Below are 27,072 nucleotides of genomic sequence, written 5' to 3' on the forward strand. Positions count from 1 at the left end.
GCAGTGGCCTGCTGTGTGGTCAGTGAGTCCCTCTTTCTTTCTTTGTTTTGTTTTTTTTTCTTCCTCTTCTTCCTCCACCTGGGTGAGTCACAGTGGTCGGGTCAGGCTCCACCAGTATTTGGCCTGTCATCCAGCCAGCCAGAGCTGATTGACTGGATAATCACATCTTCTCATGCTACCCTGTGCCACACTTCTCCACTGTTCCCTTGGGCCTGAAGTCAATGAGGCAAGGAGGGATCACTGTAGATCCATCACTGCAGATAGATCACCATCAGCGAGGGCACTAGAGAGGGCTGGACGTGGCAGAAAGCAGACTAAAGGCCCTTAATGTCTGGCCAGCAGCTGGCAGTTTAGACTCCAGACTGCACAACAGGCGTAAAACTAGGCCCTACAGTAGTGGATGTTGTGCAGGAATGTGCTGCTTAATACTATTGACCTCTTTTCCCCTTCCCTTTCTTTCCTCCTTGGAGAGCAACAAGGACAGGATGATGGAAGGCAAAGATCAAGCATGCTTTCAAGTCCAACTCCATCCTATTATTTCATATCTCTCATCCTTAATCCCTCGCCAGTCGTCTGGTTTCAATCCTGCCCCGGTGTTTAGTGCTTACAAAGCAGAACTGTGCCTCTGAGATTGAGTGTGTCCCAGTACTTTGGCACCCTCAGATTTGCATACACATTGCAATGGGTGCTTTGAAGATTGCAGAAAAGCAGGAAATAAATAGCCATAAATGGGTTCAGGGGAATGAACCTGGCACCCATATGAAATGCTCCCCACAGTGGGCAAGGTATCCGGAGCCCGGGGATTTTAATATTGTCACAGTGGCGTCTTAATTGGTCTGTTTGGTTCTGTGAGCCCAGGAGGGGAACATCACAGCCGTACAGCAATTCAAAGATGCTCTACAGCGAGTCGGAGGCTGCATCAAAAAATAATGTGTTGCCCCAATTGGACCAATGTTGGAATTTCTAAAAGCAGACAAGAGGTTTTTTTTCTTTTCTTTTTTCTTCTTCTCATAAGATCACAGATTTGTTGCATTGCAGTGATTAATCCTATCTGTAATTCCAAATTTGATTATGTGGAATCACATTTGATTTGGATTCTGTGTAACATGGTGACACACCAGGGATCATTCACATGCTGGTTCCAGGATGTGTGAAGGGATGCTTCAGTATTATGTGTGTTTTTTTAATTTATTAGGATGGTTATTTTTTTGGCATTTGGAGATTTAATGAAGTGTATCACTTTTAATAATAGAATTTGTGCATTTCGCACAGTGTTATTGCAGCTACCTGTTATCTGCTGCTTTTTTCAAAACACTCATTCATTTTCATGAGCTGCTGATGAAAATCACATTCTGTATTTCCTGCATTTTCCACCAACAATAGCCAATCTGTTTTTTGCTTTAGAAGAGGTTCGTTTCACCTCCGAGCGCTTTGTTTCCATTATTCAGGTATTTGCTCCGACATTAACTTTTTCATTTCATGTGGTGGACATGAGAGAAACCAAACACTGGGTCTGTAGCTAAACAAGATGGAGAGTGATGCTCAGATAAGTGCCTTGCTCTGTCGTAGCCTTTTGGTAGTCATTTGCTGCCACCATGTGGCATGAGGGGAAAAAATAAAACAACAACCCACAAGAAGTGAGAGACCAGCTATGATGAAACGTCTAATTATACTGTGTTGCTTTAGGAAAATAAAACAGGCATTGTTGCTTAAATCAAAACAGTTAGTGTGAATATTGTCAGTGATAATTATGTAGCATCCTGATTACCGCCTCCCTCGTCTTGATATGACGACAATGGTGTTCAGTGAGAATTCAGAAATATGATGCCCTATCTAATGGTGCAGGACAGCAAATGCAAGTCAGAATGATGTGTTTTCTTATGGCCCATTAACTATGTTTACCTTAATGTTTTCTGTCTCTTTCAAACTACTTAACTCATTCACTCTGTCCTCCTTTCGATCCCCTCCCTCCCCCCTCCCCTCTCTGATTCTGTTTATATCTCTCAGCCTCTCTATTATGTGTGTGTGTGGGTGTATGCATGCATGTGTGTTAACCGCTGTTTGGACTGTCCTGCAGGCAAAGGTCCCGAGACTATTTTTGCGGGTCAAAATCTGAACGACAATGAGTGGCACACGGTGCGTGTGTTCAGGAGGGGCAAGAGTTTGAAACTGACCGTAGATGATCTGCCGCCTGTCGAAGGTACTCCTCTTCCTCTCCTCTCTGGCAGAATAGTATCTTCCTCCTATAAACATGAATTACCTATAGCATGTGTTGGCCTCTCAGATTTTAGGTAAGACACACGCTTCTTTACAGACCTACAAGTGTGTTATTTCTGCACTGCACTGCAGAGAAGGCATTTATTTATTAAGTAATTTCTTTAGTCTGAAGGAATGTATTATTGTACTAGATAATTGTATTATTGTCTCATTTCAGTTAAAGACCAAACATTGCTGTTTATAATTAATTAGGAAATGTTAAAAATGTGTCCTCTAATAGACTGGTGTTATATAAGTGTCTAAAGATAGCTACAACATTCAATTACAAGGCAAAATGTCCTGAATTATTTTGTTATGTAAAATGTTTAATTAACAGTTCTATTCATTTTATAACAAAACTATCATTCAAACATGTAAATGTAATTCAAATGATTATGTTATCATTTTTTTTTCTTTTTTTCCTGGAATTCATGTTGGTTTTCTTTAATGTCACAGATTGTGGTGTTACAGTTTGAAGCAGTGGTCATCCATTGACCATCAAAGACCCCTAAAATGATATTAGACAATTTAGAGCATGTTGTTCTTACAGTACATGTTTTATCACAGAAACTGTTTGCAGTTTGACAAAAATAGTTATTTGTTCATTGTTTTACTCATGGGTGGAATTATAGTGAAAATAAATTATTGTTCTCTTTGCTGGGGACCCCAAGGAGCCCCTCAAGGACCCCTGGGGATCCCTAGGCCTCACTCTGAAAAATCAATAATTTAGAGGATCCAAAGGTGACCGTTAAAGGGCAAAGCAATGCCTCCTTAATTGTCCTACATCCCCAGTAACAAACTCTCTCCCTTCTTCTGCCGGTCAAAGGCCAAATGGCAGGCGACCACACTCAGCTGGAGTTCCATAACATTGAGACGGGCATCGTGACAGAGAAGCGCTTCTTGTCCATGGTGCCGTCCAACTTCATCGGCCACCTCCAGAGCCTCTCCTTCAACGGCATGGCCTACATAGACCTGTGTAAAAACGGTGACATCGATTACTGCGAGCTCAACGCCATGATCGGCTACAAGAGCATCATCGCCGACCCCGTCACCTTCAAGTCGCGCTCCAGCTACGTGACCCTCACCACTCTGCAGGCCTACTACTCCATGCACCTTTTCTTTCAGTTCAAAACCACCTCCTCCGACGGCCTCATCCTTTACAACAGCGGGGACGGGAATGACTTCATCGTGGTGGAGCTGGTCAAAGGGTAAGTGAACGCTTTCCATGTTGAAGTGTGAGCGCAGAAAACTTTGACTAAGTGTTCTCCCACTTATCCACAGCAGATCCGCTCACATGCACCTCCTTTAAATCTTCCTGCTCTGACAAGGAGCTTTTTGTAGATATTTTAGGATGTTTTGTTCTTTTTCTGGAAGATTTGACACCGCAGCAGTCAGCGTAGTCTGGGCTGTGTTTCCTCTGTGCTTCTCTGCTCAGAGATGATTTGTCAAACAACAATGCTACCAGTGGAAGTTTGATTTTGTGTAGGCGGTTTAATGTTTTTATTTAGCTGTTGTGGCTGTCACCGCTCAGGCTACAGTAACTCCTCAGCTCTTCTCTTTACACACACACACACACCCACACACACACTTTTTGGGTTGAAAACCTGCATGCCACCAGGTGTTGAGGCCAGCAAATATGAAAAGCAAAAAGCTTTCACCTGTGTTGAATTAATTTTATACTAATGTAGCGAGATGTTTATTTATGTAAGAATATCCATATAAATGGATTATGGTTTTAATAATGCAGCTCTTCATATTTTATGACAGTTCCCAAAGAGAATATAATTCTTGACAGCTTTTCATGCCATTATTATGGGAATTCAAATTATTTCCTTATCATTCCTTTGCCAGAATATTCTCTGAAAGAGCTGTTGGCTATTACTGCTCTTTTTAAATCTTCATGAAGGCACAACAAATACCCGACATAAAAGGGAATCAACTACACAGGGCTGCATTTCTTATTTCTGAAATGCAGCTATAGAATGACCTTCTTTTAAGTAGCGCCTCAAGTGAATTATTATTCAACATGCTGAACATTAAAGGCATACATTTTAATTAAAACGAGCATGCAAATCATAAATTGCCTGTAAACCAAATAATTTAAGACCAATTTGTTGAGCACAGCCCACAACCTTTTATTTAGCTCTTTTTCAGACAGCTGCACTTGCTGATACTCGTGCATGTAAACATTCGAACACACAGACACACCGGCAACGTGCACACACACACTCTTGTTCCAGTTTTTAAAGGTTCATTAGACTTTTCTACTTTTTGTAATTGTTATTGTCTGAGGTATATTATTGGCTAAACACACAGTCTAATTACAGGTTTGTTAAAAGAGCTGTAAATAATGTGGACATAATAGATTACACAGCGTATATCTAAGGAATATACACCTACAGTAATATGCATTGCTATGTAACGCCATGTTTTCTGCCTGTGATTGCTTCTGCTCATGTTGCTCAATACTTGGTTGCAGTTTCCTGCACTATGTGTCTGACCTGGGCAACGGAGCCCACCTGATCAAAGGCAACTCCAACAAGCCCCTGAACGACAACCACTGGCACAACGTTATAATCTCCAGGGACACCAACAACCTCCACACGGTCAAGATTGATACCAAGGTCACCACACAGGCGACCTCGGGAGCCAAAAACCTGGACCTGAAGGGTGCGTAGGCGTAGGAGTGAATTAAGATATCTTTTTTCGATTTCTCGAAACTGGGGCAGCAGTGGCCCAGAGGTTAGAAAATCAGGTTTGTGGTTGCAACAGCAGCAGCAGCAGCAGCAGTAGAAAACCCTCAGGGGGGTTGGAGGGAGAAAAGCTTGGTCCTCACACATTACTACCACTAAGGTTCCCTTCAACAAGAACTCAAACCGTGGGTGTCTGGCTGCCAACACTAATGGTGTGTGTGCGGAGCGGGGAGTTCAGAGAGAAGACCATTTGTAATTAGCCGACCGACCTTGGATAAAAGAATATTGGCTTAATTAACTTTATGCCTTGAAGAATGTTGTAATTATTGTCATTAAAAACTTCAATGAATCAGTACAAAGCCAGTGACAAATTTCAGGTTTGAACAATAATATTGATATTGTGTCATAGCGCTGAAAATGTAATTGGACACAATTAGAAAGACTGACATTAATTAACCTCCTGCACACCTCCCTGTGGGTTAACCTTATCCAGCAACTGTCATCTTTAATTAATCTGGAACATCAACAAGTTCAGATTTTGACCAATGAGCACTCAGGATCTCAGCCTTCATTTTGATCTCAGCTACATTCATACAATTTTAGGGCAGTAATTTACTCCTTTGTGACACTTGTGTCAAAATCTGTGCACAAACACACATCTACTGTAACACCTCTGTGGTGTTTTTTTATACCACACACACACACACACACACACACACACACACACACACACACACACACACACACACACAGAGAGAAAACAATACCAGCTCAGAGCAACCCCAACTAACCCACTGTCTAGTGTGATGTGCTTTTGACCTCACTTTAGAAGACGTCATAGGGTGACGCTCTGTGCCATGTTTTCTTTCCACTAGGGGTCAGTGTTGTCATGTCTCTCATTTCTTCACAGGCAACCTTTACATTGGTGGGGTGGCTAAGGAGATGTACAAGGAGCTGCCTAAGCTGGTGCATTCCAAGGAGGGTTTCCAAGGTTGTCTGGCATCAGTGGATCTGAACGGGCGGCTTCCAGACTTGATGTCAGATGCTCTGGATTGTGTCGGACAGATAGAGAGAGGATGTGAAGGTGAGTAGTTTTCCGGCCCAGTAAGAAAACTTCACTTCTTCTCTTCTTTTTTTTGGGGTGACATGTTACATTAATAAAAAATAAAAAAAACTGACAAGTTTTCCTTTGATTATATTAACTCCACCCCCCGTGACCTTATAAGGCTAAGCGTTACAGCTAATGGGTGGATGGATGGTTTCCTCATTATCACAAAGTTAACTGAGGGCGTCATTGCAACTCAATAATGTTGCAGCTCGGTCCTCCCATTCTCACTCTTGTCCGACAAGGCCGTGTGAAGCACACCCACACTGCCAACCTGTGGCTCATAATTTAACATCTATAAAGTGTGTTAGTATTCTGTTAGAATGCATCAAGCACCGACACTCCTCCACAGGCAATCATTTCTGTTTCACTTGGCCATAATCTGATTATTCTCTCTGCCATATTTGTACTGCCAGTGTTATTTCCCATTTTATCCCCATTCTGTTTTGCTCTATGCATGCTTGCTGGATCTGAGAGTTTGCCAGAAGCAATTCTTTTGAATTATGTATGAAGCCTTTGTTGCATGCATGAATATCATTTGCCCAGTCTAATGTGTGCACCACATCCAGAGACAATATTTGATTTATTTTTCATCGTCACTCACTTAGTTTAATTTCACAATTCATCCACTCTTTTTCTATTGAGTATGCAACTTCTGATCTTCTCATGTTGCGACATTACAAATATAATCAAACCCAGCGCTGTGTGCAGGTCTGTCCAAGTTGTTGTTTTTCGTCACACACTGCACAGAAACAATGGTCGCTCTCAATGGAAAATGGCTCCTGTGATAACACATTTACTGGATTGCGCTGATGGAGTCAGGAGCTAGAATATAGTTATTTGAATAAAGCAGGGATCATTTCAAACTATGCATTGGAGGGAATTCACTTTTTCTATGACTTTGGATTTTTACTCAACATTACGACAAGTATACCCACTTCACATAATAATGACTTAACATGCCTTAACTTCAGATTGCTGATGCCATTTTGAGAGCAGTTGCTGTTACAGTTTGACTTAACCCTGGCCTCCATTATACAATACGATTCTTCCCCTCTGGCTCTTTCTGAGGACAAACAAACACTTCACTCCTCACTCTTTCTCTCCTGCTTCAACAGCCTTGTGTCTGTGTTACTCCATCTCTGCTTTACTAACAGCTGGTATACTTTGCCTTTTCCTTTCCTATTATTTTGCTGACAAAAGTTGCATTGATGAAAGCTGACTTGCAAGGTAGATAGCTTTGTCTGTTTGATACGGAGTCTGATATCCCTTCCCTCTTTGCATCTGTAATGCCTCTGCCCACCTCCCCCCCTCCTAACCCCCACCCACCCCCACCTCTCCACAGTCTCTACCTCCACACTTTTCACATATCCCTGAGCAAGACAACTGCCTAGTTTGCCACTCAGCCCACCAGCTATATGGGGTGGGCTCCAGTCCCATAGGAATACAAGTACAGTTACTGTACCATCTTGTATCGGAGTCTATGGGGCTCACGTTGTTGATTTGCACCAACATGCTGTTGTGCGTTGTTTTTTTCTTGGATCCTGTGGTTTTGTTTTTTATATTTTCATTTTTGTACTTTTTGCATGACTTACACCAGCCGTAATTACTCTCCTCTTCAAAATTCTCCTGCATGAATTTCTATTCAAAACTGAGGTTTTCATTCAAACTTAAGTCATTTTTATGTTCTACATTAAATGAATCATTGTTCTTATACAGTAAGTCCCATGTTTATCAATGCCATTTTCCTGTGACAGTCTCTGGCAGCAATTAAAGCCGATTCAGATGTATTTTTTTACGCATTAACAACCATTTCACTACATCACAGCGACTGAATACGTTATTAACATAAATTAATTAAATCAATTATCCTCTACATCATGCCTTACATATAGAGAACATGGAATACATGGGAAAACCTTGAAATAAATGTATGATTCTGACTGGTTTACATTAATTAGACGTATTTAAATTTATAAGTACGCCGTTAAACATCTGTTTGTCTGTCTCATCGTCTCATCGTTTACATGATTCACAATCCCAGTCAATTAGGCCCATTACAATATGAACAATAAGGCAAAGACTTGTATGAATAGTCATTAGCAGTAGTAATCATGAGTATACATTGTACTTACATGCGATTTCAATTGATTTGTATTTAAATGTATTCCTGAACCGTTTTTCATCGTTAATGAATTCTACTTATTTCTTTCTTTTCCTATAGCGAAGTGTACACAGTGTTTAGTGTTTTGCTTTTTGCATTTTTCAGCCTTGAGTGTGGGCTACACCAAATGCTTAAACTATTAAGCAGTTACCATAGCTACTCTGTGGCTGAGCAGCCCCCATTGTTGCTGCACTTAATTCAGACAGATAAAAAGTCACATATAAGGATGCAGTTGTAATATATGTCTATATTCAGCAGCGGAGCAACTCAGTAAATAGACAAATAATAAGATGACTACATTTCTTGCCATCACAGTTATAATCATAATCATGATTATCAAAAAACGCAGATGTAGATATGCTCCATTTTAGTAATTTTTACTGCAAAGAGGAGTGCTACATGTGTATAGTATTGGTGTGTGTCACTTTTAAGAGTATGTGTCGTTATGAAATATCCTGATATGAGTTAGGTTATATACATTTGCCAATGATCAATAACGATTGGGAAAAAATGTACATAATTGTATCATAAATACTCATCAAACAATATAATGACAGATTTTTAATCTCATAAATGGACAAACAAAGCAATGCTCATCCATATTAACCCTCTCCATTCCACTAACATGAACTAATCTATTGCCACTTTCACACAAACAATACAGTCTGTACAGTTAGCTGAGACTGACAGAACCACTGACTGACTGATACAAGTATAGAGATTAGATACCGACTGTAAACACATCACCAACACATCTGCACATCTGCACATCTGAGGATCATTGTCCTGTGAGTCCACTCCACTCACAGCTGGTAATAACATGCACTGCGGGTGATCACTGAGGGAAGATTGTGATCTGATCGCACAAACCATCTCCACGGGTAGTCAGAGGTGTGTGACAGTCTGGAGAGGAGTTGGATTTCGGAGTGAACTGTTTACTGTAGTGGACTGGACACATTTCACTTGGTGCTGTAGCAGTGATCGAGCTACATCAGATCTAGACACAGCTGAGAAACGGTACTACTGGGCTGTTTAAAAGCCAGATTAATGGAGGTTAATGGAGGTTATAACGTACGTATAACTGTATTCTGTTGTTTTTAAATATAGAATATCAAATTTAAAAAAAATACACAGTAAATTTAATACAAGTGTTATAATCATTTAAATACCCATGGCTTTAATGTCTTTTTTAATTACATGTGTGAGGTTTTTCAGACACAGGCAATAAGCCACCTGGAGATATGCAATTTCTTGTAGTGTTTGCTGAAATAATATAAAACATGACTACACAGTCGGTATGTTTGCATAGAGTATGTTCGTCCTGTGTTTGCCTCCACTTGCAGAAATCCTGTTGTCCGTATGTTTTATGTGACATTTAATTTCACTGCAGTAAGTTGAACTGCAGATTCAACTGCCTGTTGTTAGAGTCAGTGTACTCACCCATTTCACTGTGTGTCTCCACATGCAGGCCCCAGCACTACATGCCAAGAGGACTCGTGTGCCAACCAGGGTGTGTGCCTTCAGCAGTGGGAGGGCTTCAGCTGTGACTGCAGCATGACGACATTCGGAGGACCACTGTGTAATGATGGTAGGACTCGTTTCTCTATCCTCCACTTCCATGTAGACTTTTAATAGAAGGAAAACACACAGTAAACATGAGTTTTTGCGCACACATACATACGCACACGTTAAAAGACCTTTCCTAGCATTAGAAAAAACCTTCTGAATGAATCTTAAGATGTTTAAAGGTGAGTGTTATCATCGCCACCGGCAGGGACATTTTAAATCTCTGCTTTCACATACTGTAGCATGCATATTCCTATTCATTTTCTATCAATGTGCTACATTTATGTCCTTATCAAACAAGTTCCTTTGCAAACTCTCACATCAAAACCCGAGCGAGGGCCCAGACTCTCAAATATCGCTGTCTCCTGTCACTGCTGACTGATATGTTGCAGCTTGGACCCTGAATGCATCTCGACACTCACGCGTTGTTTTTCAGCAGCGCTGCTTTGAATACAGTCTGCGTTGCCTTCACTGAGGGAGTCGAGAGCTGTTGAAATTCTGAACGGCGGAAGCCTTTCCACATTTGTGACATCTGGCTGACGTTTCAGTGAAGGCTCATTAAAGTTTGAGAGCTGCGCCACTAGAGGGAGCAACAAACATTGTGTTCAGCTAAATAAAACATCAACAGCAAGTCAAACAAACAAAAATAATAAATGACATTTACCAAAAGATGCTTTAAAATTCTACCAGGATGCATTCTGTTGAGTCAGCACAGCATACATCCTGGCATACTCAACAGGGACACACATACAGACAGACATACATGCAAAATAAAAATCCAAACTTCCTTTGGTGATGATGCAATTTAAAAGTTGTGTGTTATTAATCTCACTTAAAGACAGTTCAGTGGGTGTCTAGTTTTTAGGGACTATTTACTGATTAATGTTTAACAATAGAGAGAACTGGGGTAATGTCTGCTCCACTTCTAGAAAATGGGCTATTTTCTTATGCCAAACGTGCAGAGGGGATTCTGTATGGTCATTATTTTCTTCTGCAGCAGTTCACACAGTAAGGGGTGAATGGGCAAAGTGCTGAACTGTATTAAGGAGAAGAGAACAGAGTGGGCGCTCTGGAGATGACACAAAAGCAGAGGAGAGAGCGCCATAAATGTTAATGCATTCTGTGTCACTTCTACCATCCTGATAAGACCCTGTCTTTTGTTATCAAGAGAAAGTGTTAATAGTTTCCTGTGCAGCCTCGTAGCCCGTACATATCTGCAGCCTATGATAACACTAAAAGGATTCTTCTGTCCATGAGATGTGAGCTTGAGTGTAGCTCATCCTGATCCCGGCCCTCCTCTGCTCCTTTTTACTCTCCCTTTCATTCCTCAAACTGTGTTTGGATCATCTGAGGAGCAGGGGCTTGTGCTGGAGGTGTTAAGGGATATTTTTGATGGCGAACTCGTCGTGAACCTTCCTACTGCATTAACGTGGGGGAAAAAATGCAGTTTGCAACTTTCCCCCACCCCCCTTTCCTGTCATGCATATTCATCCTAAGTATACAGGCCCACAGAACTCATTTCAGTACATGTGCATATATTATATCTGAGAAAACAGTGCTCTACCTGCTGATTCTGGTTACTATAGCTGGTCTCATTGTTCCTGCTGACCTGAGACAACAATAAGCAACACAATAGGATGGATCGATTCTCGGGCTCCAGGGATGCAGCATGTAACCCCCAAAACATGCTCTCCAAGAAATCGTGTTCTCTTATTCGCATGAACTGAGCCAGTCCTCCTCAGAATAGCGACACAGCCTCACTCTGCCAAAGGAAATCTATGAGAAGGAAAAATGAAGCAGGAGATGGTTGGGTTTTATCTGTGTTGATGGATTGTCATGGGGATAGAGGAAACGAGAGAAGCATCTCAGAGGAAAATATCACTTTTTACCAGATATATTTGCATAAGCTGAAATGCAGGCAATTTTCAACAGAGCAATGGGTCTCCAGGAAAAGCAACTTTCATGGGAAGCTTGCTGCATTTTCACATATTCTCTCGTGGCTAGTCTCGGCATCGTGTCTTCACACAAGGAGAAAAACTCAATTTCACAGCTCCTGGCCCCGAAACATTTACAGCTGGGATGAGTTGTACAGCTGTCAGTCACAACCCACGTGGGAACAAATATTACTGTATGTCTGATAAAACTATAACAATCTCATTGTTCTCAAGTCAGGTTGAGTCAGTCTCCGCTGGTGTTAATTGGTTTATGACGACAAGATCCAACTCTGTACTGTCTCAACTAAAAAAAAAAGGTCAAGGTGACTTGCATTTAAATAAATTTAATTTGTTAACGTAGATTAAATTATTACATGAAGAAACACTTCTCTATGAATGAATTAAAACCATCAAATCAAAGGCAGATAGCAGCTCTGGGCCAACACAGTATGTCTTGTAAGATGTTTGAACCAAGATAATGAATAAAGGATACAGATATTTTAGAATGATTCAACAGTAATAAGTAATGACAGAGAGTGAATATGTTATCTGGCATTTCACATTCACATTTCTTTCCTTCTTTTTGCATCATTTGAAGCGATGACGTAAAGAGAGGAGGGAAAGTAAAGTTGCACGGCAAGCAGGGCCATTCTAAATCGCTGCACCTGCTGTGTCCCATGGGGATGCAGCCTTCAATACGTGTGACGTGTATGCATGTCATGTATCCACATAGACACTGCACTGTATCTTCTTTTTGTCAGAGCAGTGCTGGCTGTGCTCTGGTCTGTAATGATAAAACTATTTCAACTGCTCAGACCAGCGCAGCGTCTTTCACTTCAGAGCGGCTGGTGAAATGATGGCATAGATATAGTATATATAAAAACAATCTTCACATCTTCTCTTCATCATCTCTAAAACACTTGATACCAGTGATGTGACTGTGATTTTTTTTTTTTTTTTTTTTGAATGAACTGCGGACACGGTGTCTTCAAGTCGTATTTATAGAACCAATTATCTCCACTGGAGAGAGAGAGAGAGGAACACAAGCTGCGCTGGCCAAGATGAATCAAATTTCTCTCAGATCATCATGCATGTGAAATGAATTAAGACGCTTGTGAATGGTGTTAAGCATGCGTTTGCTCTCATCACTACACGCTGTTTTTGATGCCAGTAGGAATAAAATGGCATGTAGAAGGCATTTTAGCTGGTGACCCAGACAGGAGACACAGACTGTGTGTGTGTGTGTGTGTGTGTGTGTGTGTGTGTGTGTGTGTGTGTGTGTGTGTGTGTGTGTGTGTGTGTGTGTGTGTGTGTGTGTGTGTGTGTGTTGGTGTGGTGAAGACATCAGTGCAGTTCTGCAAGTGTGACACTGATAATCAGCCAAAACATGACCGGTGTCCTCTAGGAGTTAACACTGCCATATTGCGTTTGGCCTTCTCTGTATCATCCACTGGGGTTTGGAAAAAATGTTCCAGTTTTCATTCAGATGCTGGCCTGGTGTGTGTGGGCGTGTGTTTTTGCGGGACTTAAACTCCAGTCTAGACTTCCTGAGGGAGTTTGCCTGCAGTGGTCAAGCATCTGAGAGTAATGTACAGAGACAAACAGAATGGTGTTTGCTGTTGAGCTAAAGTGGGTCGTGGAAAGGCTACAGCGAGGGGCAAGCCTGGCCTTCACGCAATCTCTGTCTCGCCTGGTTGCTCATCCACCCAGTCCTATAGCCAGAGCTATTAGTGCCATGTCAATATTATATCAACAATGGGATTTGTATGGGTCTAGTGTCCATTGTCTCTGCCCAAGGGGCAAAGTCGAGCCCCTCTCACTTGATTTCTAATGTGTCTCAGTCAATGCTCATTCTTGTGTCTTTGTCCCTTGAGAATAGTCTGTCTGGGCCTCAGGCTTAATATCTACTATATGATCTGTTATAGACATGGGTCTTATCTCTCCTAAGCCCCATACAGAAAGTGAAACGATCCTGTTTTGAATCATTCTACAAAAGCAAGAATCAAAGTATCTGACTCAGAATGTAAAGTATCTGAGAAAGTTTTGGAAGCAAAAACAACCACTCCAAAGAGCACACACTTTCACAGTTGTAAGTAGAAATACACCAGTTTTGTCTGTATTCCTCACATTTCGGAAATTGATGTTGACTTTTTTTTAGTCAGATTACTCAAGAATATTTAGGAATGACATGATCAATTATTTGTCCCATGAGGCGTGTATTATAGATCTTTAGGCACATTCCTGGAATTCCCTTGTCTTTTTTGTAAAGAGGAGCACTTTTGTTTCAGTAGTCTTTATGGTCCTCCTTAACATGGACACAAGCGCGCACACACACATACACGCACACGCACACACAGAGGCAAGCAGGAAGTACTCTAGACAGTTTTGTCCCCTGCGTCTGCGGTGGCATGCAAGGATTAAAACCACTTAGTTTGGTTTCGATCAATACGAGGGGACACCCAGTCCAACAGTGAGGCCAAGTGGATACGAGCTACTGGAGTAAACAGCCTGCTGTCACATGGAAGTAATGTTCTCTTTGCCTCGAATGTCGCCCTCCTTTAATGCAGCTCAGCGAAACAAATCCACGGGTCTGAAAATATTTGGGCTTCAGTGTGTATTGAACGCTTGGCCTAGCTTTGAGCAGCCATTGTGCCCCAAGATATGAGAGAAGCAGTCTGAAAGTGCTTCCGCGTGTTCAATCCAGTAGCCATTCTCGTAAAATGTGCACGCACGTTTACAAGACTCACAGCACGGCTAGCAGAGTTTAACTGTTCTGTTGTAAGGCCGATCGAATGTAAAACAAAATGACCATTCTGTTGGAGAAAATGTTGTTTTTTTTTGTCTATTTCCTTCTTAAAAAGAAAAGACAAACTAAATGTTAGCAACATTTCCCTCATAGTATGTGTCTATATACAACATTTGACCAGTTGTCGGTCGTAACATCAGCACATAATAAGACTGTGGACATTGAAACTCCATAATTTTTTACATCCACAAATCTCAGAAAAGGGATTAAACCCAGCAATGACTTGATTTTAGTAACAAGTATCCAAAGCTTTGTATGGCTTCTTTATATTTGTCATGACCTCTGTTATTTTATTAAAGGTCAATTGTGTCTTTATTACGGACTCAGGTCCATTATAAATAAAAGGAGACAATACAAAGACACATACAATACAAGATATAAAAAACACCATCATATGTTAATCCTCTGCTAAAAATATTCCCCAACAAATGCACTATTTTCAGTTTTGATAAAATTCGCTGAAAATTTTCATTATCCAGTTGTTTACAGAAATGATTCAACCTTCTTTTTTTAAATGGAGCTGTGTTCTTCTTACATTTTAACATGGTAAAATATTTTAACCTTTTATGAAGCACAGCCTCCTCTTCTAAAAGAGGCAGAAACCTGTCTGAAATCTGCCATTTATTTGAAGTTCTGCTATGTCTAGAGCCACTTTCACGCTTTTCATGCTGTATGTGTCAGCGCCTGAAGCTCTATAGGACGGTGTGGGTTTGCACTTATTTCTCCACATATCCCACAGCTGCTGTTTGCTGCTCCAGATGGATACCAGGTTGGTCTGTTCCTGAAGATTTCTATCGCTGCTGAGTGACTTAAGGAGGGATTTATCGTTTCATCCTCTTCTGTGATTCTTTGTTTTATTTCCACTCATTCCTCCGCTGCTCCTCCGACTCTCGGTCACTATCTGGCCTAGTTATTTCCAATAATTTCCTCATGCTGATTGAGTATCTGAATTTAAATGGGTTTCTGTGCCAGTGGCTGTATGTGGGTAAAGGCTGTTGGCATGGAAACCAGGTCTCCTTTCCTCCCGCCGTGGATGCTGTAACATGTCTGTAACTTTGCCCAAGCAGTGAGATCTCTGCAGGAAGTGGTGCAGAATCACTAACTACCTTTGAGGTGTCCTGGGTGAATAGTCGATGTTCTTGAATGTGACTTACACACTCATGACTCATGATAATATGCATACAGCTGTGAGGACACATGATGCACAAAGTGTCTCATGTGCTGTCATCTCATGCTGGGACGGTGGCATTAGTATGAAGGAGCAGTGGTGTCTGACATATGCCGCACTTCTTCATAAGACCACACTGGGAGACTTTCTGAACGTTATTTGTGTGTCAATGAGCAACGTGTGGTCAGATCAGAGTTGAGCACCAGCGTAATGCACATTGAGCTGTCTCCCATGTAATCTCAGTTGTAATCAGTGCTTCATCTAGAACTCATTGCAGTGCAGTGGTGAGAACCTAATCTTTGAGGTGTTTTTTATTAATTGGTAGCCCGGAGGGGCATGTTGACAGCGAATAAGAAGCTGTTGTTTCTCCACAACACAATACTAATTAAAGTGTTGACTTGAAGACAGAACATCTGCTAAACTACCCTGCTGGGTGTTACACAGACACTGTGAATATTCCCCTCTCTCGTATACTTGGCCTATTGAACATGACACTCGGGAGAACTGTGGCAAGAATCTAAAGCGTCCCTTAAAGAACAAGATTGCCTGCTTGTGTGCAAAACTATTTACAAACTTTAGATTGCTTCTGCTGACACTGACTCCACACACAGAAGTCATTTAATTGAGGGGGAATTCTGATGTTTAGTCCACTGAATTGGAATTGCAGATGCTGATGAACACTGTAATCAGAGCTCACACAATGATAAATATGTCAAATACAAATAATATAATCTATAATAATAATATATAATCACCATATTATATGTGTCTATGACCGTTTACTCCGCAGATACTCTTAATACACAGCCATGGTGTTTTGTCTACATCTGTGAGAAACAGCAGCTGAAGGATGTTAACATGTCAGTTTGACCCTGACAGGAGTTCAGTGACTCTGTCCAGTGTGTTTTGTTCTGGGATTGGGGCCAGATGTTGGGAAACAGCTTCGGGAAGAGTGTCTTTGGTAGATTGTTTGAAAGAGCCTCAAAAGCTGGTTATGCTGCTCCATAACATCACCCTATAAAATGTGTGACTTTAAAGTTGGGGGGTGGATATCAATCTTTTGTCAGCACTTGTGTTCTGCACTCGCGTTCAAAATAAAGTTCAGGTCAAATACAAGAACAGAAATGTACAATTGGGGGGTTAGGGTTAGGCAATAAGATACAAATATCCTCAGTGACAGGATCACCATTCTTTTATATCCCTCACTGTATCCGTGAGTATAAAACTTTGACAAGATGAAGGTCACAGTTAACCTGCGTCTCTACGATGAAGAAAGTTAACTTACTACAGATGCAAGAGCTAACTCAAAGAGTCTCTGCTTTTCTTACTTTTTACCTGCTGAGCATCCTAAGTTCAAGAGGCTTTTTTTTTCAGCATGTAGCTTGGTTTTTTTTAGTCTTTATTATAGATGATAGATCATATACATAATATGTGCTATGTATGGAAGTGAGGGGGTTACAGTGCTGTAAAACAGGGATATGTCAGGAAATTAAGTTGCAGGGATAAAAGAGCAATAAGATTGGCCAACATAAACAAAGTCATTTCATGAACAGAGAAACAAAGTACAGTACCCAATTCCAGAGTATTATGGCTTTTTCTTGTTTTCAGAGTGGCTGATCATGATAATGTATTGTTTGAGTTCCTTTTCAAATCGGCAAAAACATGGTGCTTGATTAGAGAATTTACTGTTGTGAATATGGGCTTTGGCTCGAAATAATTAATTAATTTTATGACGTTGGCTTGATTTGGGAGCTGGAACGGTAAAGAAATCAAACAATACATTTTGGTAACACAAAAAAAGTTCTTTTTCAATGTATTGACAAACCAAAGTACTGATCTTTGCCAAAAAGCGTGCAGATGAGAACATGACCAAAAGAGGTGGTTTGGCTCCTCTGAAACTTATTTGCAAAATGAACAGAGCCCATTGATGTCTTTTTTCATACCTTTGCATAAAGGATAGATGGAATGAATGAGTTTAAGGGACACTTCTTTCACCTTGTTTGTGATGAAATATTTATAAGGAAGGAACCATACAGTATATTTTTCCAACCAGGTTAAGGAATATATTGTTCCAGTATGAAACTGCATTTGGAATAGGGCGCGTACAGTACGGTTATGTCTTTAAAAAAAACAAACAGGTTCAACCAACATCAGTCTCTGCATGCTACAGTGGTAACAGAGTTAAATCAGGCAACGCAACATTTTTAAAGAGCATAATTACACCAGAAGGAATTGCATCAAAAAATACCACAGACTCTTTCGGTGGGATAGGAAGTCCATATTTATTCAAGAGTTCTGAGCAAGGCAACAGTGTAGTCTACCACTGGGTTTGAAAAGGCTGAGTAGATTGGTGCCATGATTAAACCAGTTCTGCAAGAAAAGTATTTTGTGTTTGTGGGGAGTGAAATTATGTTCATCAACCAAAGACCAGGAAAGGAGTACTGTAGGCCTACTGTATGTGCTTCTGAAAAAAGTCATTTAATTGTGGGGAAAATTTGATGTTTAGTCCAATGAATTGGAATTGCAGATGCTGATGAACACTGTAATCAGAGCTCACAATAATAAATATGTCAAATACAAATAATATAATCTATAATTACAACATATAATCACCATATTATGTACAGTATGTCTATGTCCATTTACTCAGCAGATACTTACGTAATACACAGCCATGGTGTTTTGTCTCCATCTGTGAGAAACAGCAGCTGAAGGATGTTAACATGTCAGTTTGACCCTGACAGGAGTTCAGTGACTCTGTCCAGTGTGTTTTGTTCTTGGATTGGGGCCAGATATTGGGAAACAGCTTCGGGAAGAGTGTGTTTGGTGGATTGTTTGAAAGAGCCTAAGAGCTGGTTATGCTGCTCCATAACATCACTCTATACTGTAAAAGGTGCGACTTGGAAAGTTGGGGGTGGATATCAATCTTTTGTCAGCACTTGTGTTTTGCATTGTATTCAAAAGTTGTGTTCAAAATAAAGTTCAGTTCAAATACAAGTACAATTCAGTATTGAATTGGCAATAAGACACAAATATCCCCAATGAAAGGATCATTAAGTGCTGTGGGTCATTCTTTTATATCCCTCACTGTATCCGTGAGTATAAAACTTTGACAGGATGAAGGTCACAGTTAACCTCACAGTAAGAAATGAGAACAGATACAGCGTCTATGATGAAGGAAGTACAGATGCAAGCGCTAACTCAAAGAGTCTCTGCTTTTGGATTTTTTACTTCTTCCCTGCTGAGCATCCTAAGTTCAAGACGCAGATCCACTTTTCTTTTGGTTATGTGAGATGAGATCAGTGCATTGGTGCAGCGGGTGGTCTTATTTCAGATGGAGTATAGATATATATGTACATTCAGCAGCATGCAGCGCTGGCTAATAATATGCATGCAAGTAGACACACCAGGGAGAATGCCTTACTGGAGAAAACCTTAAAAGTGATAAACAGTGGGTTGACTGTAGGAAACGAACATAAGTTAGTGCTAAAGTCCAATGATTTGTTTGACCGTCCCTCCTCCTCGACTTCCTGTATGAATAGACTTACTGTATGTTTGTGCCGTTATATAATATATACTCTGATCCGGTTAAAATAACTTGCAATAGAAGGCTTTACTGCTTGAACATAAACATTATTGCTCTTCTTTGAAAGGGCAGGCTGAGCATTGTGCTAATCACTGTTGCAAAGAACAGAATTGATAAAGTTTCCACAGTTGTAGAATTTGGCCTCAAAGAAGCCCAAGGACAAACACCACAGCATGGTGTCTTGGTTTTTGATAAGCGTCCAATATGGGCTTGTTAACTTCTATTTCATTTCCTTAACTTACACCCTGTGGCAAAATATTTTGTTTTACAACAAGATCTCCCTCTGAATTATTTTTCAGTCTCTACTGGCAGTGTATCAAACAAACGCATTATAATGCTACAGTATTGATACAATACATTACAGGACATACACTGTGCCTGCAGTATAGCCAGGAGAGCCGTTCTTTACCAGCAAGATGCTGTCACAAAGCAAATGAACGAGCCTTACTTTCAAGAGGGGCTTGGCAGCCAGTCTCCACAGCAAACAAACAACTGTTTAGTATGTCTGAGCATGGCTGTTTGCTCCAAGTAATATTAACAATATGCACAAAGGGCTTAGACAATGCCAACTCCTCTGTCTTTCGCCATCACGCCGAGGTCAATGGAAATTATCCGTCTGAATTGTCCTTGAACTCAACCAACTTCTCAAGTTTTATGCATAAAGGACAGACTTTGTGTGGTACAACTCAAATCCTCTCTTATCGGCTAGGCAGCAAGATGGGGGGGGGCACTCATAGATCACTCACTTGCCTTAGCCGAAGTCACTCCCAGCAATAGAGCTGTCTCGACTGAGGGATTTAGAGAGGAACCCTGTTTAATAAGCCTGAAAGATATTTTTTGACTGGATATTTAGTGTTGGGAGCTGCCGTCCCACCAGCAACCTCAACAATGAATCACTGGAGGCTAAGTCGAGAATCATTTATTACAACAGACTGTCCCTGGCATCTGTTTTATAATGTTACATGTCTGCTATGGTGAACTGGATGTGGCCGATTCTGTATCGCTAGAGTTCCTAATAATGTGGTGTACAGTATATGACAGATTTTAGTCGGCCTAAAATAGATTTGACATGAGGCCAATTCCAGATCTATCTTCTTTGTGGGCACGTGAAATTAAATGCAGTGAAGCCTGCAATGCTAGCAGACAACCAGAGTCACGCTGTTCCACTCATTGTGTGTGTGACACACTTTTTTTTTCTTTTTCTTTTTTTTAAATATAAATCACATGCTGTGCCGTAGGCCATTGGTCTTTCATATACTACGCCCTCACTGAGACATGAATGGCTCTGCATAAGGGTCAGGATGGTGGCTCCCTGCTGGACACATTCCCTGCTGTCGCTATGGAAAATTGAAGCTTGTATTGTCCCTCCACCTCCTCTAGACTGAAGCTTAATTCCTTTTCTCAATAATTTCCAGTCATATCACATAATGAAGTCAAATGCATTCACTTTTGATTCAGTAGATATATAAACCTAACCACTCTACATGATGAGGCAGCACATTAACACTGCATGTAATTTGGCTGACTGCATATCCAAACCTCGGATCCAACAACTCACATCCCTGTGCCAGCTCCCCCTCCTCCCTGCTACATCTGCCCTGCAGTTACCTGTGTTGCGGCTTGCATCCAAGACCCTACAGACAGTTCACAGTGGTCTCTCTGTGTTGTTAAAGCTGAGGTCGCCCCTATTTCCATGCTGCTGGAGCATGAAGGACATGGGTGACACATCAGGTAGCTTTTTGTCTGTGATACCTTTTTAACTGGATTAAAAAAGGACTCCACAGATGACTCTCAACCTGCAGTACAAAGGTTTTGTTGAGCTTTTCTTTGGCATGACACGTATAGCTAAGTAGAAACCCAGGCTTGAAGTAGAGGACAGCCTCTTCCCGCTGCCTAAAGTCAGTGTAAGCAGGATGTTCCCCACTATTGTCACCAGTTCAAACCACTGTACAAACCAATAATTGGAGTTTCAAATAACTTTCTCCACCTATAGTGTTCTCTACAGTCCACCCCAAGCTTGCCCTCCATAACCTCGCTATTGTGCAGCAGACACATTGCTCAGCTTCTCCTCCACCCCAGCTATGTTTCTTTCACAGGAACAAAACAGTTTGCCCCACACAGCTTTACCTTCTGTTTGATCACAGCCTCACAATACCTGTTCTCAATCTCCAGTGGCGCCAATGTCTTAGCAGTGCAGCACCGAGCGTGAAGCTAATGTGTGCTACAGCTTCTGTGCTGTGTGCCATAAAGGTGAGAGCCCCGAGAGACCATGCATTCATCTGTGAAGGTTGATCTCGTCCACGTTGCCTGAGCGACTTCACGTGACTTGAACGATACAAAGACAGGCCTGAAAAAACAAAAAAACACCCACAGTGACAGATGTTTGAAATATACAGTGTGATATCACATAATGATGTAGTTGAAGTTCAGTTCTGTTTAAAGTTCATGCCGAATGAGAAGCAGCAGAAAAGAACAGCAAGAAGTCGCAGTGATCACTAATTAAACTTTGAATATGAAGGAGGTTCTTTCATTATGCGACTGTTTGCAGAGGGATCCTCTCTTGACTGCAGGAAGTGGCTGCAGGATACCTTCGTTTTTAAAGCCACATTTTTTATGCTTTCAAGTGCACTGAAAGTGCCTCGCTCAAGAAGGTAGAGCAGTAGTTTCTCTTATGCTTTATTATGTAGTTTTATTTCCAAAAGAAATGAGCAAAATTCAAAAGCAGGCCAGGGCCTTCTGTGAGTAGTCAAAGTGGTTTGTTTCTAAACAGTTTTGTATCCAGAAAAACACTTTTCCCCCCCGCCCTCTGCTAAATCTCCTTGTCGTCCCGGTTAGCTGGAGCGAGGCGGAGTGGTTCGTTAACGGAGAAAGCTGTGGACTCCCGAAAGGAGACGCAGTCCGTCCTTGACCTGTTCAGAATGAGGTGTTCTGAGGAGGGGACTGATCTACTTGGGACGTATTTTCGGGAGAGACAGACAGACAGCGACAGACGCAGTGCCCCGGTGGCCCACTGCATCTTGGGAACTGTCAGAGGAGATAGAGAGAAAGCCTCTGGAAAGCTGCCGACCTATGACCCCTATCTCTCTCACTGACAGTTAGGATTTGGTTTATGCATCCGCACACACAGCGTCGTCCCGTATACACACATCCACTCGCTGACACACGTTAAGTACGTCCGTATGCACGTGCACTCGCGCACGCTCGCACACACACTCAACCTTTATTTGCACTTATGCACAAGGATTTTTGAATGTTATTTCCCCTGCGCTTGATCTTAATGTGTATTTAAATGGATTTATGGAAATGAATAACAGTGTTGTGGCATCGTTTATGCATTAGGAGGGACAGAAATGCTAGTTTGTCACATCAGCCAGGCTCCAAAGCATCCAAAGCATCCCTTGCCAGCAATAACCAGTGAGTGAAAAGGAGCAAAAGCCTATACAAACAGCTCAGTGCGCAATGACACAGACACATACTGTATACTACATACACACACTCAAAAAAAAACTGTTTATTTTCCATATATGTAGCTTGGTCCTGCTCCAGCCTTCATAAAGGAAAGGATGCTACACACTGAGCACAGTGTCTGTTGTTTGTATACATACTGTGTCACTGTTTGACTGTAACCACGTCACTGTGCTTGTGTGAAGACAAATTGCCCTTGTGGGAAATTCCTGCATTATGGTGATTATACACACATATACATATGATATGCATAAGGTAGGGCCACTCCCTGAAAACTGTATACTCAAGCAAAACTGCTGCAGTGTGTAAATGCAAAATAACCTTCTGTATTAATGGTATCAAAACAGTGTTTTTAAATGGGCTTTTTAACTTCATTTAGTGGTGCCATTAAATTAATTATAAGTCATTTGAGACCAAATTAAAGTAAGGATGAATGAAAATTGATGTGGAGATTGTGTTTCTTTGTTTTTCTCTAAGTGAAAATGAAGTTGTTCCATTACACCACCATGCACTGCCATTTGCTGATTTGATTCCTACAACACTAAATGTGCATTATTTCCTATTAGTGGGCTGTTTTATCAGCTTGAGTGGTGTTATTTATGTAGTCTTCACAGCTTACATAATGAGCAGCGTGTGCAGGCACAGATCTCTACATGGTGCATAAGGTTTGCTGCATTTAGCATAAACCGTGACATTTTGATGTCGGTGTGGCAGATATATTTTCTCGACGCGTACATGCATGCATGCTCTATTTCTTTAATATAATAATCATTGAGTGTGTGGCAGCGGCACATGCATGGCAGATAGATATTCATAGAAATAACTAATCACTCGATAATGAGGGTAGTCATTGCTGCAGTCATGACTTAAACCTTAAGCTGCAGGGCTCTGCAGCATGAGAGCCATGCTGAGGAGCAGAAGAGTTAGGAAACAGCAAGAAAAGTCTTCTTTTTTTAAATTCATATAGCACCAAATCACAACAGAAGTTATCTCAGGGCACTTCTCATACAGAGCAGCTCTGTTCATAAAATTAGTTTGAGTGTAAGTCAGCACTTTTTTTGACCTGCGGAGGTCAGAGTTTGCTTAACTTACTCCGACTGACACAGCAGAGTAATTATCTGACAGACAGGCACCCTGATGTAACATCCTCTTGCTAACACAAACAGTATTGACACTCTGGCCTCCCTCTGTGCTGAAATACTGTACAGCTTGTGTGTTTGTATTGAGTGTTGACTCCCTGTATCTGTCTGTTCTTATCATGTCACATCTCGGGATGACTAAGACAGCACTGTGTTTCTATTTCTGTACACTTGCACACATTAGCATCAGTGCATTGTGTGCCCCCCCCCCCTCTCTCTCTCTGTCTCTCTCTCTCTCTCTCTCTGTGTCTCTGTCGCCGTTTGTGAGGCATGTTTGGATGAGTAATGACACATTTGATATTCGTTGAATACTCTCAGTTGCATAAAGAGCTCAGGTTTAATATTGTATGTCAGTGTGTGACAGGCAATATTAGCGTTGAATATATGTGGCTTTAAGGCGCTGTTTGCATCAAACAAGGACTGTGCAGTGACCCACCTATAGGCAGTGCTGCTGCTGCATTATATCATGGGGGGATCTGAATCTAGCAGCATAAACATTTCTCAGTTAATTAGGAAAACCATCTCATGAAGCTTCGGTGACTGCCGAATGTAAACACTCAGTAACAGGCATCCTATCCTCTGCTTGCCCCTTGAGATAAAAGCCTCCAAACACTGTCATGCACAGGGACACATATGTTGCTGAGCCTGACACAGATGTGTCAACTCCTGCACACAACAGGTATACCCGGTTCATGCACGACTTGGCCGGCATGCTTGGTTTGCTCCCAGCTTACAATAGCATCCGATAACACACCCTGCTTAGAAAGAGATGTGTAAACTACTGTAATCATTTCGTTCTCTGGGCCGACCTTTCAGCACGCCGCTGATTGTGTTAATTAAAATAAGAAGTTGCCAGGTACGTTTTCTAGTAATGGTCACAGTGAGCATCACTCTGACTCTCGAGGAGGAGAAACATAGCTGTCAAAGTGGTTTTAAGTGCCTGTCCTTCTCTAAAGGGTCTCTCCATGTGTGATTAAGTGTTGCCTGATGGTCCTTTAACTGATTTAAAGGCCTTACTCCAGTCAGTTCAGGTGCTCTTAGACCACCCATCTGCTGCTTCCCCTCTACGCTTTTCCTCCAGCCCTCCAAAAAAAAATCATCTCATCAGCTCAGGGCAGTGTGGTTGCAGCCTTAAGTGAGTAACAGAGACTCTTGTTCTTTTATACTCTTTTGCTCTCCAAGGGGCTATTACACCCAAGACCAATTTCTCTTCCTCTCACTGATCACTTAGTTCGGAGGAGAAAAGTCCGCCACACTTTCCAGCAGATTTTTTTCCCATCTTTTGCTTTTTAGGCAACTCTCTGTGGCTTCACTTGATGGTTTTTACCTTAAAAAAAAAAGAAAGACAGAAAAAAAACAGAGAAATGTAGATCCAAATGGGGAAATGTGCTCAAAGCATCACATGCATCAGAGACTTGGTGCAATCCTTTGGGTCTTAAAAATGGAAACAAAGACGAGCTGTTTTTGGCTTTCTGTCAAGAAGACGTCTCACTAACAGGGACAAGAGCGAGAACACAATTGGAAATCGAGATAAATAAATAAATAAATAAAAATGATTAAAAAAAACACCTATTTAATGGTGAACGGGGTTTTGGACTTTCTCATTTTGAGGCAGCCGCTCCAGAGCCATTAAAGCGGGATGAGATTTGTAACTGTGCTGAAATCAGCTGAAATTAGTTTAGGTCTTGGTCTCAGGTGTTTTTTTGTTTTTTTTTCTCTTTTTGTGCAGACAGAAGGAATTTAGTTGTGAATGTTTTCCCTGAGGCTGTATATGCACGGTCTCTGCGTCTCTGGCTTCTCACACTTGAGTTAGCCAATTTGTCAGGGGGGGAAAACGCTTTGAGCAAAGGGCAACCTGCTGAAATCTCAGTGTCATCCTAGTGCACCGTCGTTTTTCGTGATTGATCACGGTCTATGGGTGACATCTGAATTTCTTCTTCTAGGTTTGGACGTGTGAAGCCACGTGATGCGGCGATGACTCCTCTTCAGCTGCTGTAGCTGTTATTTAATCTCAGTGAATACCGAGGAGCTGTTTTACTGCTGAATACAAGCTGCTCTGCCACAGATCCTTTGTGCACTTCACAGTTTTGCCACTTGGGGGCACAAATGAACAAGCAACTACTGGTAAACCTGATCTAGGTGTAGCCTCACTGCCGATGTCGTTAACTTTAGGTGCTGCACACTAATGCAGTTTTTTCTCTGAAAACAGTGCAAACTTAAAAAGAAAAAGAAAAAAAAGTGTGTGTATATTCACCCTGATGTGAAGCTCTGCCGTGTCAGATCGTATTTTGTTTCTCTGCAGAAGTTTTCTGTTGAGGACATGGTAAGTTGCTGTTGTCCTTGGCAAGCAGCCCTGATAGATTGCCTTATTAGGTGTAATTATGCAGATTGCACTGCTGATAATTATAAAAGTGTAAATACATTCAGCAGGAACATTCCTCTTCACCATTGCAAATGAGAGGGGAGCAGTGGTTCCTTGCTGCTGACTTTTTTAGCACCAGGTGGCTGGACCAAGTTATTGAGATTCTACAAGGTGAGAACAACACAGTCGCCTAATGTGTGCAGCGTCTGTGTTCCACTTTAATCGTTTTTTCACTGCTTTATTGGAACACCAAACCAGATACAAGAGAAAAATAGCAGGTCTCCTAATCTGTCTTCAGGCCAGATGGCAGATTTTATTCATCCAACCAGTTGTGCTCATCATATAACGATAAAGTATCTGAGCCCTCACCTCGAACGCATTTGCAGTCGGTAAATGGATCAAGCGAAATGTTCGTCATTAATGTTCATCTTGGTTCTTGCTTTCCTCGGGGTTCCTTCATGTGAACATTCAAGTGAAAAGAGAAAAAAAAGAAGGGGAAGAAAATGGAGACAGACACATTATCCTCTGTGTCACGCCGTCTAAGTTGTGCTTTCTTTGGGCATGAAATGCTGTGTATTCCCTGTAAACTGTAAAGATCGGCTCAGCAGTGCTTACAGGTTTTTTTTTTCCTCCTCCAGCTTAGAACAGTGCGTTTCGAAGTGGAGGATGTTGAATGGCCAGTGCAAACAGAAGCAGGCACACTGCAGCTGAGCCTTGTGCTCTCCAGTCCTGATCTCTGAACACTGAGCACACTTCCCAGCTGAACCGGATTGTGTTTATCAGCAGGGCTTTTATTTCCACATGTTCTCCACATTCCCGTAACCCATG

The 27,072-nt window shown here is 41.5% G+C and overlaps 1 protein-coding gene across 23 annotated transcripts in view; it reads left to right on the plus strand.

Moving 5' to 3' along the window:
* LOC146973626 (neurexin-1a-like) overlaps window positions 1–27,072 on the plus strand; it is a 253,900-nt gene that overhangs the window by 122,319 nt on the left and 104,509 nt on the right. For all 23 annotated transcript variants that reach the window (XM_085800346.1, XM_085800348.1, XM_085800359.1 and 20 more), the window contains 5 exons: window positions 2,078–2,200; window positions 3,083–3,464; window positions 4,736–4,926; window positions 5,860–6,033; window positions 9,687–9,806. In XM_085800346.1, coding sequence (XP_085656472.1) covers window positions 2,078–2,200; window positions 3,083–3,464; window positions 4,736–4,926; window positions 5,860–6,033; window positions 9,687–9,806 — 990 coding nt within the window. The remainder of the gene's footprint in view (window positions 1–2,077; window positions 2,201–3,082; window positions 3,465–4,735; window positions 4,927–5,859; window positions 6,034–9,686; window positions 9,807–27,072) is intronic.

This window comes from Trachurus japonicus, chromosome 15, assembly GCF_045865225.1.
Source record: "Trachurus japonicus isolate A0001 chromosome 15, Traja_1.0".
NCBI classification, from domain to species: domain Eukaryota; kingdom Metazoa; phylum Chordata; class Actinopteri; order Carangiformes; family Carangidae; genus Trachurus; species Trachurus japonicus.